An 18,784-nucleotide genomic window follows, 5' to 3' on the forward strand; every position below is an offset into this window, starting at 1 on the left:
GTTTTTTGGCCACACAATCTCAACCACTCACAAAATATTGAATCAAATTAATTAATGATGTTCATTATATATACAAATGGATATAAGCTATAAATCATTAAAACAAACACCTCATGAAGTGTTAAGTGTTAATTACTTCAAGAAAATAACAAAAAATGATCCTTTAAGTTTGGGGTAGGTTTTTAATTAAATAGTCTCTAAAATATGTACCTGAGTTGTTTTAGTCCTTTTAAGTTTATTAAAAGTCATGAACATTTTTGGTCATGAACATTTTTGTTCTTCGTCAAATATTTAATAAAATTTTGTTTGTTAAATTTGATGAAAAATATTATATTAATAGAAAGATTTAGTAGGAAGTCATTTTGTGTCTAGTGACGTTTCTGATAAATCTTAACCTCCATAGTTTCCCTCATATACTGAGTTTGTTCAAATATTTGACGAAAACTAAAAGTACTAAGAAATAAAAAAAATGGCCTAAAATGTCCTTTAACTATTGGAAATGATACAAAAATGTCTTTCATCCTATATTGGGCCTACAATGCCCTTTTTCGTTAAAGAAAATATCATTTTTGGACCTAAAGATAGATGTCAAGGCATTTTAAAACCACACGATATTAATATATTCATTAAACTTTTTCATCCAGATGGAAAATTCACATAAGATTAAATTACATAACATTTATTAAAACTTAGTTCTCCTTGAGCAGACCATAAAAAAGAAAATTTCATAAACAGCGCTAGTAGCGTCCATTTTTGTAAAATTTAGTGAGATTTTGTTATATTTTAAAACGTAACAACAATTTGATTTCAAAGGTTAGAGTAACAAAAACAACAAATCCAGTATAATCTCACAGAGTAGCATCTGAAGAGGGTAGAATGTACAATGATCTTATCACTACCTTAGAGGTATAGAGAGGTTGTTTCAAAGATTAGAGTGTGAATCATTAAAAAAAAACAGAATAAGATTGGATGACAAAAGAGGACATAGATAACGATAGAGGTGCAAAACTCAACAAACTATATATTGGCGTATATAAGTTAAATCGTTCCAAAATATTGCATGTTTGATATGTAAATTATGCACCTAACAGCAGTTTTAAAATTAAAATTGCTAGAAACATATATTTGGGGGGTGTGGGAAATATTGCAGCAAAATTGTTACCAATAGAACTGTTTTATTGAACAATTTTTTCCCCTTAATTACAAAACCCAACACGTTATCAAAAAGAGAGTATTAATTAAAAAATTACATTAGCCTGGTTATCATAGTTATAAATTCCACCCAAACCACCTTAATAAATTGAAAAGTTAAATTTTTATGCATTTACGACATAATTTTCTACATTATCAGGTCACTCAAAATATAATTACAGATAATTATTTAAAACCACGTGAATGTTACAACAAACCAAAACATACTAATAATAGTGTAGAAACAATCCTTCTTTTTTTTAATTTTATAATTACTATCAGCGCACATAAGTTAAAATCTGTTTGTTTGTTTTTTAACTGCTAAAGCCGACAATTTTTTCCATGGCATCAGTAGTAACTTTTTCTGCCCAATCATCAAACTTGATAAAATCTTGATCATCACCATAAATTTCTTTAACACAATCCATGCAAGTATCTAAGTCGGTAGACAAAGCACTAAGGTCCACATTTGCACTATAATAAGCACCACTATCCATATCTTCCATTGTTTTTTTCATCGCATCCACTGCGTTTTCGTACACCTCTTTGCATACCAAAAGACAATCTTTAACGAATGCGTCAGCTGCTGGATCGGCCAAACGTTTCTCGATCACGTTATCGAGAAATTGCTCTGTTCTTGTAACAGAGGTTTCCATAAGCGAGTCAACGTAATTGTGGACGGACTCTTTGTTACCTAATTGAACATTGCCATTTGGCATTTCAAGATTTTGCGCGGAAGATGATGATGATGGTGATGGTGATGGTGATGGTGATGATGACGGTGAGCCATTTGGCGATGCCGATATATAGGAAATACCTATTGGGGAGGGGGTTGGGGTAGCAATGTTGAATTGAAAAACAAGAAAAGAAAGGGAAATGAAAAGCAAGATTTGGTTGTGGAGAGACATTTTTTTAATATGATTTTTTTTTCCCTTTTTCTTCTTTTATTGATTCACAAGAAAGAAAAGGGGAAAAATGATAATTGTTACTATTATGAGGGAAAGATGAAATGCTTTAACTAGGGTTGTATTTATATGTAGGAGCAATATGAAGTTTACATGGAGATCCAAGAAAATAGATTGTCTAAAGGTGAATATTTTGGCCTTATTACAAGGCAAGTGTATGTTATCGGTCAAGTTGTTTGTTAGAATTTTTAACTTGGTGTTATTTTACTATAATTTAATATATGTGTCAAAAAATTTGTTGACGGTTAATTTATTCGTACTTAATATTTACGCTAAAGTTTAAAACATATTAATTTATTATAATTAAGTCATAAATTAAGATAAGAAAATTTTAAAACATTTTCGATAAAATGTATAGATAAAATAGGTATGGCACCAATTAGTTTAGCATTTACTATTTCTTAAGATCAAGTAAACTTTTGTGTCAATTTCTTCTCCTAGTAATATAAAATAAAAGAAAGAAAAAGGTAAGAAAAATAAAAATTAAAAGGGCCCAACCGGGTTCGAACCGGTGACCTCTTGATCTGCAGTCAAATGCTCTACCACTGAGCTATGGACCCCTTGATGTGGAATAAGTTATCCTATGATTAATTATCCCACTATTGTTGAATTCCAACGGAAAAATGAAAACCCCCCAAAATGCTGATCATGAAATAAAAATAACACTACAATTATGAAATAAGTTATTTTATAATTTTATCCCAATAAAATATGAAATAAACTCATCCTGAAATTAATTATCTTTAATCCCTCGTACCAAATTAGACCTAATACTATATAAAACTGCTTATTAGTGTTTTTCTCTGCCAACTTTTAAAATTGCTTGTTAGGTAAATGTTTAGACTAGATTAGGTTTTAATTATAACATTCTTTCTCCCCTCCTATTCAAAACATAAATATCTAATGAATTTCAGCATAGCTTTAACTTTGGTTATGATGTTAAATTTTATATTTATTTTTAAAAAATTATTTAATATATATATAATTTATATATTCAAAATCCAATAAGATCCCGTTTGATTGACTTATAAGTTATTTTCAATTTTTTTGAGTATTTGACTGGCCAATTTAAAACCATTTTATGCTTAAAATAAGCCAAAAAAATAATTTGGTCTGTTTGATTTAGCTTATCTAAAGCAACTTATAAGTTGAAAACAACTTATAAACCAAAATAAATAAATTAGGATTGCCCAACTTATTTTTTTTTAGCTTATTAATTATTTTCAATTTATAAACTGTTTAAAATAAATTAAGTCAAACGGGTACTAAGTTACTCCTAATTCCTAACTAACTCGTAAACTCATAGTAATTTATTAAAAACTAAAACGTGTAAACCCAAAATTCTAGCTTAGTCATATGAAGGCACGAAATGACATTTAGAGTCCGTTTGGATGTGCTTAAAAAAATAACTTTTATGTATGAAGTGCTTTTAGAACTTTGAAGTGCTGAAAGTTATTTTTATAAATAAACAGTTGAGTGTTTGGATAAAAGGGCTTATGTTGAAAATAAGTGTTTGAATTTTAGGGTTAAAAGAATAAAAAGGGTAGTTTGAGAATTTAGTTAAAATATAAGGGATATAAAAATAATTTCCATGGTCAAAGAAAATGACTTTAAGCACTTAGAAATAAAAAAGTTAGAAATCCTAACTTTTTATTTTTAACTGACTTTAAAAACTTTATGACTTAAAGTTAACATTAGTCAAATACGTCCAAAAACTAAAAGAGGTTTTAAGTTGATTTTGACCAACTTAAAGTCCATCGCTCTAAGAATTCCCAACCACTTCTCAATATATGCAATAAAAATATTCCTCATGAAAACTTGTGCTAATTTATGGGACAATTAAATTCATTTGCCGCCCCACCAATTTTCCACTCCTCCAAGAATATTAATATCATGCATCATCTATACTGGTAAGTGGTATAAACGCACGCATAAGAAAAATTGTTATGATAGAAATACGTAATAGTTTGGAAACGTCATATAAAATCACATATTTATAAATCAAGCAGTGGACAGCCAGGTGCACTTAATCTCCTGCTATGCGCAGGGTCCGGAGAAAATTAAGAATGGTTTGGAAACATTAATAATCTAGTCAAGCAGTACTAGCTATAAATCACATTCTTATGATAAAATTAATAATTTGGAAACATTATAATCAAGAAAAAACATTTTAATTCTTAAATATCATATAAAGAATGGTTTGAATAAATTCTTTTACCTTTAATTAGAGATTTTGATTTTAAACTTTGAATATGAATTTTTTTTTTATTAAAAGCATCATCCTAACAAAATGAGTCGCGTAATTGAATTAGTCGTACTCAATGTGAGTATCTGATACCAAATAACAATTGTTTTCTTTTTCCCTTTTTTAAGTGCTTTTTGCATTCAAATTTCAATCTTTTTAAAGCTCTATTTAAAATTGGAACTTCCTCCACAACTACTCTCCAGATCCAAATCTCAATATCTCTCACATCAATTCCACAATCTTCTGCCATGCCGGCTCGAACTCTCTACGGATTGGTCTTCTTAGCAGCATCCAGCTGTTTCTTCATCTTCCTATACCTTGCTCTTCAACCAATCTTCTATTTCACCGCCTAACATGGCGGCGGCGGCGGCGCCACTATGAACCGACCGATCTGGACCGGTAGCATATAAGTCGACGAACCGGAACAATTTTTTTACATCCATCGTCACTCTGTTTCAAGGTCCTTCGACGGCGGAAACGCGCAATTCCGCAGGTCGGCTCATCAAGGAATACAAGTATGTTGAATGTATACTTTTTTTAAAGCTTTGAACAGATAAAATTACAGTGATATTTGGTTTTTGTTTTGACGGATCTGAATTTGATATTTGTGATCTCGTTTGTTTGTGTTATGAATCATAGATTATCCTCTCATCTCATAGCTTTTGTTGCCATCAATCTCACTAGTTTAGATATATAATTTGCAAAATTGAATTTCTCGAACAATTTGAATTCATAAAATTATGAATCACGTTGTTCATAAAAATCAGAACAATATTTTCGTGAATGCTGTAATAAGTTGTAAAATCGATCTCCTAACACAGCTTCCAAATTGCTCGACTAGTTTCAAGCACAATTACATGGATCAAGGAGGAGAACGGTAAAAATTGAATTTACATCAATTATAACTGAAATATTTTATTGATTAGCTAAACTATAGTTAAAGTATCACGAGACGTTTTAAACATCATGATTTACAAAATGGATATACTTTTTTAGCCCATAACTCAGAGGCGGAGGCAGCATATTCCTTCCAAATTTATCTTAATTCGATATTTTTCGACCTAGAGCATGGATGTATTCTCTATATTATTTATATACAAACAATAGACATAAATCTATAACTGTAAATATCGTGAGTTCAATATTAAAAACGTTAATATTAAATTTACCAAAACTTAAATCATGAATGCACTTCTAATTTGGACATTCATTTATCTTTGATTGAAAAAAACAAGTTATAGTTTTGTTAAAAACTTGAAAATTAGTTATCGTTTTTTAACCAAATGTTATTTTATAAAAAGGAAAAAAGGAAAATAAATCATGTAGAAACGGACAATACTATGAGTCCGTTTGGATGAGCATAAAAAAATATTTTTTATGTATGAATGTTTTTAGAACTTTAAAGTGCTGAAAATTATTTTTATAAATAAAAAAATTTCACTTTTGACTGGCTTTAAAAACTTTATGACTTAAAGTTAGCATTAGGCAAACACGTCTAAAAGCTAAAAATGGATTTATAAGTTGATTTGACCAATTTAAAGCCCGTTCAAACGGGCTCTATATTGTCAAACTTTTGCAGATGATACGTTACGTCATAATAAGACTTATCGAATATTATTACATCATATGAGATTTACATCATCCTTTATCCGAAAAAATATGATACTTTCATTGGTAAAATCAATGAAGAAAATGAAAGACAAAAACCAATGGATACCAATTGAGGGGTGGAGTCACACGTGTAGTTACAAATTTGATAAAATTTAAATTATATATTTATATTTTAAATTAATTTAATTTATATAAATAATTTATTTAAAAATTCAATAAGAAAACAATTATAATTTAAAGGAAAAAGATTCAAAAATGTCCTTAATGTTTAGAAATGGTTTAGAAATATCCTTTCAGTTATTGGATCAAATTTTTCCTTTCTTTCAGATTCAAAAATACCCTTAATTTAATAGAAATAGTTCAAAAATATCCTCCTTCCACCTATTGGATCAAAAATAGTCTTAACCTATTAGAAATAATTTAAATTTGTCCTTCCCTCTACTTATAAGATAAAAAATTCTCTTAATATATTAGAAATGACTCAAAAATTTACTAATTCTAATTATATATGTCTATAATTTTTTTAACAGTATTTTAACAATTATTTAGTTTTTTTTTGAAAAATTCTTGTTTGTTTGTCTTATCTAATAGAAGTATTTGTTTTAAATAAAATATATGAACTAATGTGTGAATTAACTCGAATGTATGTTGTATAAAAACATTATTTTAGTCAAAGAGAAGAGAAATTTCATTATCTATGCCCATAAAAAGATAATTTTTGTTGAATTTTTTTAGAGCGTAAATACAGTATCAGTTAACATAATTTATACAAAAATTTCAGTAGTTTTAAAAGACTAAAATTGTTAGACAATGAAAAAAAATGTAACTAAGATGCTAATAAAAGAAAAATGAATTAAAAAGTTGAGTTTTAATTTATTCAAATTTGAAGGCTAAAAGAATATTTAGAAATATTTTGATGTTATAAAAATATTATTTGATAAAATATATTAAGATCGCACAAAATGCATGCATATTAAATAATATTTAATAGTTGATAAACATACTTTTTAGATAGAAAGAAGGCAAATTTGAATCATTTCTATTAGGTTAAGGGCAGTTTTGATCCAATAGGTGGAAGAAAGTCATTTTTGAACCGTTTTTATACGTTAATAATATTTTTGATCTAATAGATAAAAAAAAAAGGTATTTTAAAACTATTTCTAATACGTTAAAGAGCATTTTTGAACCTTTTCCATAATTTAAAACCCATAAATTAAAGATCCTGAATTCTCATATATCTTAAGTAATATTTACTAGGAAGTTTTTATGAGCTTCAACTAAATTTCACTAATAGTACTCCAAAGGGCTATCCTAATGTGAAACAATTTTTTCTCCGGTTAAATTTTTTTATCTTATTTTGATTCGACAAAGTTTAAGAAAGTAGAATTTTTAAAAAAAATTTATGATTTTAAACAAAAAATATATAGAATGTAACAAAATGTTTTTTACTTTTATGATCTTAATCATGCAACATGAAAAAATTATAACTAATGAGTTATCACAAAAGAAAAGAGACATTTTTTAAAAACAGACTAAAAAAAGTAGGACAAACAAATTGAAACGTAGAAAGTAATAAATTGAGAACAGACAAGGAAGTAATAAACAAAAAAAAAGGATCTCCTTTCATTCCCCCAATCTATATATATTCAACCAAATATGTTACACAAATAAAAATAAAGATTTACTAAAATCACAACATGTCATTTCCTTTTGCAAATGTAAATACAAAAGTCCCCATTACAATCAACAAATATATATAATCTTATAAATAAATTTTTGTAGTTGTTAATTATAACCTCTAAGGTTCTTATTATTGAGGATTCCTTTGTAAAGAACTTGCCAATTCAAAGGCATAGATTCCAAACTCTCATCATCAAATTTATCTTTGTTTTGAGACCCCAATTCCACAACTTTATTGGAGAACATAACCTTCTTCTTTGCTTGATCTTTATCTAGTCATACAAAAACAAATATCACCAAAAAAATTATTAGATAAAGAATTAACATAAATAGACGTTCATCCCCCCAAAAAATAGACAAAAATATGTAATATATGTATATCTTATATATCAGCTCGATGTTGTAAATATTTTTCGGAGAGTCACCTACTATGTAACGTCCCTATTATTATATTATTATTATTTTCATTGAGAATCTCGCTTTAAACAAACATGAATTGAGTAATATTTTTCACATGAACACTTGGAACGTGTAGGTAACAAAAAAGGAGGTCATGGTCTAGTAGAATTCGTCTCTCTACTTTCTCTAAATAAAAATAAGGCACTATATACGCCATTCTCCCTAAATATCACTTAAGAAATTATACTAAATATGTTATACATTTTTTTTAAGTCGAGGAATTAGACTCTCTGCTTTCTCAAAATAGGGGTAAGGCAACCTTACACGTTGTCCTCTCTACTAGCAGTTAAGGGCCGTTATATAAAAGAGGGAGAGATAATAAATATTTTCTTCGTTTTCCTGAATTAAAAAACCAAATAAGAAAAAAAAAAGTTAACTTTCAATAAAGGGGAAATTGTTGAATAATTACCGAAATCTCCTTATTTTATGCTAAACATCCTTAAGTATAAAAAAAATTTAGAATTTTTATCGAGAGAATTCAACATTTATCATAAATAATACATAAGAAATAATTTTTGACATGGTGGATTTTTCAGCAAACCCCTTCTGCTTCTCTAATTTCGCCTTTAAACTTTATTGCAAGAGCATATATGAGACTTTTTTGCGAATAGTAAAATTATAAATTGATCCAAAATATAACAGACGATAAAATTGAACAATTTCCGAAAGAAAAATATCAAAAACTTCAAAAGATTGTTTATATATGAGAGAAAAAGTTACCAATTTGAAGTTCCAATTTGTTCATAAAATCAGAAAGAAGATGTTTATGCACTTTCATAGCAAGGAGAGCAACACTTCCAGAAACTGCAAAAACAGCCACAAATGCAGATCCCAATGAATTCTCCATTTTTTCTTCTTCTTGCAAAAACAGGAACAAATTATGCAACTTTTTTTAAAATCTTTTTTTGTGTGTGGATATTTTAAGGGAAAAAATCAAAGGAAATTTTCTTGGAAAACTACAAATAAAAACATTTTATTAATAAGGATATGTGAGAAGTTCATGGAATTATAAAAAGATAGAACAATGAAACAGTTAACTAATTGTTGCATTTAAAGGGAAATTTATTTGGAAATGGGAAAATGAATTGTCAACTGTTTTTATTTTTTAAAATTTATTTATATATAGTTTTTTAAATTTGTTCTGCAGTTTCTGTCAAATGCCATCAGCATATATATCTGTGGCATTTGACTTTTATTTTTGTAACACCAAACAATAAATAGCCATTTTATGGATTCTGAATCTACTTTTATCCCCTAAAATTTAGTTTTATCTTAGAAAAATCTTGTGTTCTAAACGAAAATATAGTACATCCAAAGATGTTTTAAAATTAAATTATGTAATGCTTTTTTTAAAAAAAAAAAAAAGAAAGGAGAAGTCATAGTCATCTTTACTTCTTTTTTTATAAAAAAAATCGTCTTTGTTGCTCCAATTAGTTGTGTTAAATTGTATTATAGAAATTAAAATACCAAAATAAATATTAATGGTTACTAGAATTAAAATTCATGTTAGAATTAATAAAGCAGAAATCAATTCTTATGAAAAGATCAAGAACTAATTTCTCAAGTGATTATGAATATCCTGTCTTGTTAACTTCTTCATTTCCTTTTATTCATTGTATTGCAATGTTGAACATTTTCATCTAGTATTTTAGATTAAGGGCGTGTTGGTACGAAGAAAATTGTTTTTTTAGAAAATAAGTGTATTTTTTACTCGTTTTTTTGGTGTTTGGTATGTATACAAAAAATATTATCCTAAAATCATTTATATTAATATAATCTAGACAAATACTATGAAAGATGGAGGTTGGGTGGGGGGGGGGGGAGGATTGAGCTTTGTGTTCGTGTGGGGGTAGAGGTAGGAGTAGGGATGGAGGCAGCGGCGGAGTCAGAAATTTGGCGAAGAGTGTGCAAATTTTCTTCTTAATTTGTGTTAAAGGTGCACACTATATAATTTTTTTGGCTAAGGGTGTACACCGGACCACCCTTTACTTAAGGTGACTTCTCATTAGGAGTGTACAAAAATCGAACCGACCGATAAATCGAACCAAAAAAAGTCAAATTGGTTTATTGCTATTGGGTTATTGAATTAACGATTATTTAATGATTTTATAAAAAATAATTATTGGGTTACCGGTTCGATATTAGTTTTATAATATTGAGTTATTGGGTAAACCGATAACCCATTAAAACAATAATAGTTTGCTAATTTAATTTTTAGTTTTTTACTCATACACAAATATCAAACAAAAAATATTAATACAAATATATAATAAGCTAATCACTATATCATACTATTAAGTATTTAGTATTTACTATTTAGTATTTAGTATTTACCCTTTAGGATTTGCCGCTTTAGGTTCAATGACAAGGGCTTGCAAGTTGCTACGACGGCGGCTCCAAGAATCATATATTTATTTTAACAGTATTTTTTTATTGGTTAAACCGGAAATCAAATCATTAAAGACCAAAAACAGATAAATCGAAAATCGATAACAAATATCTTATTAGTTTGGTTATCGATTTAGCGTATTTAGAAACCGAAAATCGATAAATCGAACCGATAATACTTAAAACCAAATCGAACCGACCGATACACACCCCTACTTCCCATGGGCGTGGAGGGATTGGGCTCTGTGGGGGAGGGGGAGGTAGGAATAGGAATGAAGGTAATGGCGAAGTCAGAAATTTAGCAAATGGTATGCAAATTTTCTTCGCAGTTGCATATGTTAAAAGTGCACACCACAATATAAATAATCTTTTGGTTGGTGTGCACCGAACCACCGTTCGCATATAAGATGACTCCGATCCACCCATGGGTATGGGATGGTGGACATAGGTCCTGTGAGGTGGGGTGAAGATACAGCGTGTTGAAAGATGGGAGGACATAGGTCCTATGTGAAATTTCAAAATTATAAAATTTATCTTCCTACTTTCACTAAAAATATCATTCAGGAACTTATTTTTCAAAAAAATTATATACCAATCTGAAATTCTTTTCCCAGAGGGTAAAATTATCTAAAAATTAGAAAAATTAATTAAGAATTGTTAGGTAAAAGTAGAAGAGACAAAAGGAGTGAGCTACTGATAATTGCATGTGGTTGGTGAGGCAAATAATTATGGGAATATTAAGTACACTTGTTTGGAGAATGGAATCCGTTATTTAAAAGTTAATCCATATTACTGGGTAATTATTATCTATATTTCATATGTTCGAATAATATATGGTTGCACGTCGATACCTTAAGCATGGCAAATGCGCAACGAATAATAATCTAAATAACGGCGGTTCGGATCGTTACAGTTTGATTTGGTATATTAAAAATAGCATGCATAGTATAATTATTTTAGAAAAGATTTATCTACAAAAACACCTTCCACAAATATGATGAAAAAAATGTAAAAAAAAAAGGGTTCGAGGGGCAATTGGGTCTTTAGCCATACTAATGCATGCATTAAAAGTTTAGCATTATTAATACCATAAATTTTCATGTATTAGTAATACACACCTCAATACACAACAGAGTGTATAAATAATGCATTAGTTATATATAGACTGAAAAAGTATATCAAACAAGGTATTACTAATTAATACACAATGCTAATGCATGCACTATTTCTTCTAATACACTCTATCAAACGATCCCTCACTATTCACATTAACTGAGGTTTACCCATCACCTAGCGTCTGACTGATATCCTATTTATTACAATCCAAACTCATAATATAATTTAAAAAAATTACCTAAATATACAACTTATTTTATCATATTCTCTAAAATTCTCTACCATTTAAAAAAATTACAAAAATTTCTACGCTCTCTTATTCTCAGATACATCACTTTACGTGATGTATCGGTCGGATACATAACTTTACGCGATGTATCGGTCGGATACATAACTTTGCGCGATGTATCGGTCGGATACATCACTTTACGCAATGTATCAGAATGTTTTGAGATGTATCCGAATTCTACCAAATTTAAAAAAAAAATTGTAATTTAAAAAAGAATAGAAATAAAATATAATTACGTCTTTACAAACATTTATTTCCTATAATTAATTATCTTTTTTTAACATACCCAACAAGGATACTTTCATATAAGTAATAAAATAGTATTATCATCATCATTATTAAGACTAAGCTTTACCTTTTCCTTTTATTTCCACGGGCAAACAATTTATATTTTATTTATAGTAGTGAAGACCTTTGTGTTATTTTTTCTAAAGGATAATATTAAAGAAAAGCAAAAGGGTAACTAAATTCTTCTTATCAAAAAGGGGAAAAAAACTTTGCTCGTGGTCCTATTTGTTGTTGTTTTTAGTCTTATTTTAGGGAAACGATGGAAGCAACTTATTTTTCTTTCTTAACCTATCCATATTATTAGTCTCCCATTGACCTCAATTAACAGAAATTAATCATTGTTCATTATTATAAAGATGGATACAACAACTAACGCGATATCGTGGTGGAATGATTGAAATCTCGCCGTTCTTAATATTCTCGAGTTTGAGTTCTTGAGATTGCCCCCGACTAAATGTGGAACTTTTCCTAAAAATATACCTAAAACTAGTAGTAGATTACTTTGTATTATTGAAATTAATTATTAGTTCTCTTTTGTTTTTCCAGTTAGTCTGTGTGAATTTCTTGAAATGACTTTTTTCTTAAACTGTTCATCTTTTTGGGTACCCATTTTTACATTGATTTGTCATTTGAGAAATGATATGAAATTAATAATCTAGTATTATACTTAGCTAGTATGGAAGATCAACAATGGAATATTTTGACAATGTTTTAATTTGTGTGGTAAACATTCACCAACTTATGTAGTATCTTTTTATTTTTTATTTTATAAATGACAAAATAAGGACTATGTGTCCTCTAGAAAGGTCATGCATAGCAATACTATGTTATTTTGAAAATTATATCAATAACTATCTTCTTCTTTTTTTATCTTTAATACATTATTATAGTTAAGATGAATTCTCTTTTAATTACATTGATTCGATGTTGTGCCAAATTTTAATTTGAATTATTGATTTGATGTTATACAGGTGACTACATGGGATATAACGCAACTTTATATTATCGAGGACATGACTTTATATAGGAAGGAGTTGAGGTCGCGTATTAAGATAGAAGGTTAGTAGAGTGGGCATGCTTTCATCGCTTCCGTGCTCCTAGTTTTCCATTGCATTGAGGAAGGTGATGTCCTACGGTCATGTCAAACGGAATCTTTGTTAGGAATATTATCACATAAGTGTTGGTAGAATGTTGTCTTGCCTTGTAACAATCTAGGGCCTATCATAGGACTATTCTGACCACTATAATTGTATTGTTATTGTTTTTCGATTATCACATTATTTTATTTTTGTTATTGTTTCTTTTAGACTTTATATTATTTTTCTTTTTAATCGATATGTTTTCTCTATTGTTTTTTCTTTTACTTGATTTGATATACTTGATCCGAGAGTATTTCGAAAACATTCTCTTTACCTCCAGATAAAATCTACATACGCTCTACCCTCACCAAACTCCACTTTGTGGTATTTGACTGTTGTTTGTTATACCAAATTATGCACGTTCCTATATCTAACCTCAAACTTTTGTTAACCAAAATTCAAATTGTCAGTTCACGATGTTACGTCTCCTATAAGTTATATTGACTATTAGGTATTGTGTAATCTCCAAATATACATTTGTTTTTGTACTTCCTCTATTGACTCCCTAGCACGTATCCTTGTCCCCTAACCCAACCACCATTTTCGATTAAAAACAAAAGAAAGCTTACCTCGAAAAATCAGGAGCTTACGTGTATGGAAGATATCAAATTATCATATTAAAATTAAAAATTTTGATAATTAGAGTTTGATATTGTAAATTTTGATATATAAATAAAACTACACTTTTGGTTAAACGGAAACATTATTCTATTAGAATATTAAGACATTACATGCATCGTAATATATAGCAGGAGTATTTACATCAACAATATCATTAATAGTGATAATAGTGAGGTTTTCTAGACTTGCTATATTATTATATCATTACTAATAGATATTTAAAATAGTATTAATATTGCATTTTATTTAATGTCATTTTGTATCTAACAAAGGATTCGCTAATGTTAGTTTTGTGGCCATATATTTTGAAGTTCAGACTTGAAAATTAAAAAATTGAGTTTTGAAGTTTAAAATTGTGTCTGGATATTTTATTTTTTAAAAATTAAATTTTGTGAATGAAAATCCCAAAAACTCAAAAACAGGATATGAGCTAGTTTTTGGAAACTTGTAAAATATTTGATGAAAATTATATGGCCAAACAAATTTTTGAAGATAAATCTTCAAAATTTCATCCAAACTCTATGATCAAATGCTAATTAAGACTTTGAAACGTTGACTATCCTAGCTTGATTGATTTATTTTTTTTGGGTAATTGATTTACGAAGGAAATTGTTTGTAGTTTTTTAAAAAAAAAAAATAATTTTTATATGTGTAAAGTGTTAATTTGATACAATTGAGACATTTTTCAAAAAGTCAAAGTTATAATTATTTATTATGAGTATATGTATCATACCGCATAATACAAAACAAATTTGACTCATAAATTTATATTTTATTAAAATAAAATCATTGATCTAAATTTTATAAGAAAAGAGTCATACATAACGTAAAGAGATTTTTTTGTACCACAAGAAAAATTAAATTAAAGATTAGCTAATTATCACTATTGTTGTATTCTAAAATTTTGTAATAGCATATAATTAAAATTATTTTATTTATAAAAAGAAACATAAAAATATGTAATTTATTAATTCAACATTTTAGGATATTCTAAAACGTGGAGGGATTTTTATATTTATAAAAAAAATACAACTTAAAAAATTTAAATTATATATTCACACAAAATTTCTAACTTCAAATCACATGTCCAAAAACTTTTTCCTTCTAAATTTTGATGGTTCAATATCTACCTAACGACGATAATTAATATTTTATAAAATTAATTAAAATACATATAAATTGATTCGAACATCACCGTCATACAAAGGGCCCAATTTCTATTCCCTTTTGTTCCCCTACTACCCCGCATCCTTATAGGACAAAACCTTATTTTTCTCTCTTCTGCTATATTTTCACCCCTTCAAAACCACCATTGATATATTTTCTTGGATCAAAACATTTTACAAACAGATAATTTATTATTTTTATAAACTAAAATAGTACATCAAACCAACAAACTCATCAAAAAAAAATTATATTCACATAAATTTCTCCAGCCATTTTCGGAGAGGGGTAATTTTTCCAATTTAGAAGATCCAAAAAATCTTCATCACCCACTCCGAAGCTTCATCCTTATGAAATCAATTTTTTTTGAAAATTAAAATTAAAAAAAATTGAAATTGGGCATGACGAGACCAATAATCATACCTTCGCCTCCATTATTGTCGCTTGACAAACGGCAACCGCTTTTATCGAGCCAGGATTCATCTCCGTCGTCGCGCGGCGGCGGAAGCGTTGTTCGGAGAGCGCGATTGGCGGAGGTAGCCGGAGGTACGACAGCGGAATGTGCGGCTGTGGCTTGTTGTTGTCCTTGCGGGATTGCGAATTTATTGGTTCTAGCGGTTTATAAGGTACCTGCTGGACTCTGTAGAAAGGCTCTGAGGAAGAATCGACGGAATCGGCTGATGAAAAAGGGGCTTTTACCGTCGACAGAGAGTGGACATTGCAGCTGTGATGAGATGGAACTTCATGCTTACCAGATTTCTAGCCCTATTGCAGTGGTCCGCGCCGGCGCCGGAAACCTAGAAACCGATAAGGATGCTCTGGAGCTGGAGAAGGAAATGTGGGATAAGTTTTATGGTGCTGGGTTCTGGAGAAGCCCATCTCAACGAAGTGAAATGTAACGGTAAATACAAAAAACACTTTTTCATAGAATTAATTTGTACACATCTCGACTAATTTTTATAAAGTACGTTAACTTTATCTATCAAAGTTACAAAGATATTCATCCAACAGAAATAAGATCTCGATTGATATCTTAATACATTAATTTATCATAATAATAAATAGAGTCAACATTGACTTCGCCGTAGGAAGAACCCACTTTCTTCTTGCTTAATAGAAGGGGGCTTATATTCACTGGCGCGACTAAACGTGTTCTTCGAACCGCACACGGGGCGCGCGCGACTGAACACTAAACGTGTTTTTCGAACCGCACACGGCTTTCAAACCCTACCTGTGACGTGACTAAACGTGTTCTTCGAACCGCACACGGCTTTCAAACCCAACCTATGGTGGATCCTGAAAGACAAAGTCAAAATGTAGCATTCTTTGCCCCATACAAAAAAGCCTTTCGTAAATTCGTGTAAATTCCTCTTCATTTAACCAAGCTCATGAAATGATTTAATTTCATAAATTCAATAATATTGGTATTTCTAAAGAAAGGGAGTCATATTTGTCATGAAATCTTAGGTAAATTATTTTTTATTGATTCTAGCTTTTGCTGATAAAGTTATTCTTATTTGTGCTGACAAAAAAATAATAAGTATCTCGTAAAATTAATCAAGATGGCACGATATGTGATCACCACGATTATAATCAATTGTGTTATGTTGTTGCAATTTTCAGGTGTGGGATGAATCAGTGTGCAGAGGTGGTAGAATGAAGAAGAGGGGGGAATTGTTCTACTTTCTTTTTTCTCTTTCACTCTCTTTGTAATTAAAGACTATTTCACTCTTTGTATCCACCAAGGAATCTTTGTAATATATTTTATTTCTTTGTCATATTTTCATTTCAAGAATCAAAATCAAGTGTATTGTTCAATTTCAATTTTGTTTTGATTTTTGATATTTTGTTCTTCATGGGATGTTTGGCTATGTAAATAAAGAAAAAAACCACTTTATGTGAAAATATAAAAATTAGAGTTGTGTTTGGTCATATTTTTTTTGTGACAGTATTTAGAATTTCAAAGATTTTTTATTAAGAAAAATAATATAACATATGATTTTAACATAAAATATAATTTATATGGGGTTATTTTATTAAAAATAAAATATTTAGGGTCAATTTGGAAAAGAAAAATTTATAAAAGTGAAAATAAATTTTTGGATATTTTTCAAATTTCGAATACAACTTCAAATTGTATATGGATTTTTTACGATCAAAAGATGATTTTCAAATAATTCTCATGGCCAGACGGATTTGTACTCTCGAGTAGTTGTGAATCCTCTTGAAGAAGAGAAGTGCATTCGAAAACACAAGCACGTGTTATATGTAAAGTATAAACATAATCCTTGTGTTTAGTTTGCTTTCATTAAGTTTGAAATCCTAAACAAATGATTGGTGATCGATAAACTGAAGAAGATGAAAATGACGTCAACTTGTGTCATCAATACCCCATATGTTTAGATTAATAATTATGATTGGGATAATTTATTTTTTCTATTGAGGGGTATAGTAATTTCGAAATAAAATAGGTAAATGATAAAAATATCCCTTTAAACCTTTTTTATATAATATTTTTGTAAACAAATAATTTATTTTTAAAATTTATATAATGCATATTATTTTGAATGCAACAAACTAAACACTCAAAAAAAAATCATCACAATTTATTCCATCATAACTAATCTCATTATAACTTATACCGTCATAATTAATTTCATCATAACTTTTATTCAAATCAAACTAACTCCTGAATTCATAAAATTTAAATCTCAATAGAATTATTACTATTGAAATACAGTGAAAGGATAAAATGATTCTAGGGGAACAGGTTCTTGTTGTCAGAGATTTTAGATGCTGATCAAGTCTGATTAAGATGTTTTAATTATAACCAATGATATTGTTTTAATAAACATCATTTCTGTTTGAGGATTTGTTTCTTTTGAACTCAAATTTTCTTGAAAAATATCTCATAAATTTAAGACAATTTGAAGTGGAATGATTCCACTTACAATTACACTTTGGATTAAAGGAGAAAAACATTTTTTTTTTTGTTAAATTATATAGTATTTAAAATTTCTGATTCGACTTAAATTCTTTAAAAAAAAATGTTCCTTATTTCATAAGTAGAGTTTGAGAAGGGTGGTTGTACACTGACCTTACTCTTACTTTACGTGAAATAACGAAACTATTTATGAAAAACCTCGACTTAAAAAAATACTCCTTTTTGAAATATTTTATTTCCTTTAAATTAAATTTGAAATTTTCAAGACAAAAAAGCATTAATTTTTAAATAAAAAATAATAATTTTAAAGTACATAAATTATATTTATGGTTAAACAGGACCTAATTAAGACTGAAGAGAGTTAAATCATTCCATCACACTCCTTTTGTAGTTTTTTCTTTTTAAAAAAATATACATGTTTGGTGTGGTAGTAAATGTGTAATCATGACTCTGAGTACAAAAGCAACACTTTGCTACTAACATAAAAGATGAATAAAATACATAAGTTGCCTCCTAAATTTGTCCACTTTTTTATTTTACAACCTTAATTTTACTGGTAATTTCTTACTCACCATAAAGTTTTAAAGTTAAGATGTATAAATATATAACTTGCTCCTTAAATTTGATTTAAAAAAATTCTTTATACATCTGAATCATAAAAAAGAAATAAACAAAATTGTCCTA

At 28.6% G+C, this 18,784-nt stretch overlaps 3 protein-coding genes and 1 non-coding gene across 4 annotated transcripts; 1 reads left to right on the forward strand and 3 right to left on the reverse strand.

Annotated features, from left to right (window-relative positions):
- Positions 1–1,464: 1,464 nt before the first annotated feature.
- Positions 1,465–2,285, reverse strand: LOC129877682 (uncharacterized). Its single transcript, XM_055953208.1, has one exon. It carries the CDS (start codon positions 2,097–2,099, stop codon positions 1,506–1,508), a length of 594 nt encoding a protein of 197 aa, XP_055809183.1. The 5' UTR covers positions 2,100–2,285; the 3' UTR covers positions 1,465–1,505.
- A 359-nt stretch (positions 2,286–2,644) lies between these two features.
- TRNAC-GCA (transfer RNA cysteine (anticodon GCA)) lies at positions 2,645–2,716 on the reverse strand. The gene has a single exon. It is a non-coding gene; the product is annotated as a tRNA-Cys (tRNA).
- A 5,026-nt stretch (positions 2,717–7,742) lies between these two features.
- Positions 7,743–9,142, reverse strand: LOC129877843 (uncharacterized). Its single transcript, XM_055953379.1, has 2 exons — positions 8,872–9,142; positions 7,743–7,964 (listed from the first exon to the last, which is right to left on the reverse strand). The coding sequence occupies exons 1-2, from the start codon at positions 8,996–8,998 to the stop codon at positions 7,798–7,800; spliced, it is 294 nt and encodes a 97-aa protein (XP_055809354.1). The 5' UTR covers positions 8,999–9,142; the 3' UTR covers positions 7,743–7,797.
- A 6,141-nt stretch (positions 9,143–15,283) lies between these two features.
- On the forward strand, positions 15,284–16,974 carry LOC129877782 (uncharacterized). Its single transcript, XM_055953316.1, has 2 exons — positions 15,284–16,057; positions 16,780–16,974. The coding sequence occupies exon 1, from the start codon at positions 15,558–15,560 to the stop codon at positions 16,053–16,055; it is 498 nt and encodes a 165-aa protein (XP_055809291.1). The 5' UTR covers positions 15,284–15,557; the 3' UTR covers positions 16,056–16,057; positions 16,780–16,974.
- The last annotated feature ends 1,810 nt before the right edge of the window (positions 16,975–18,784 follow it).

This window comes from Solanum dulcamara, chromosome 12 (assembly GCF_947179165.1).
Source record: "Solanum dulcamara chromosome 12, daSolDulc1.2, whole genome shotgun sequence".
Lineage (NCBI taxonomy): Eukaryota > Viridiplantae > Streptophyta > Magnoliopsida > Solanales > Solanaceae > Solanum > Solanum dulcamara.

Bases quoted from the DNA above. Each gene is read 5' to 3' on its own strand.
- LOC129877843 (XM_055953379.1), bottom strand. From the start codon at position 8,998: ATGGAGAATTCATTGGGATCTGCATTTGTGGCTGTTTTTGCAGTTTCT. The intron at 7,965-8,871 runs GTAACTTTTTCT...TTGTATGACTAG, and splicing joins CAAATTGGAACTTCAAATTG to ATAAAGATCAAGCAAAGAAG.
- LOC129877682 (XM_055953208.1), bottom strand. From the start codon at position 2,099: ATGTCTCTCCACAACCAAATCTTGCTTTTCATTTCCCTTTCTTTTCTT.
- LOC129877782 (XM_055953316.1), top strand. From the start codon at position 15,558: ATGACGAGACCAATAATCATACCTTCGCCTCCATTATTGTCGCTTGAC.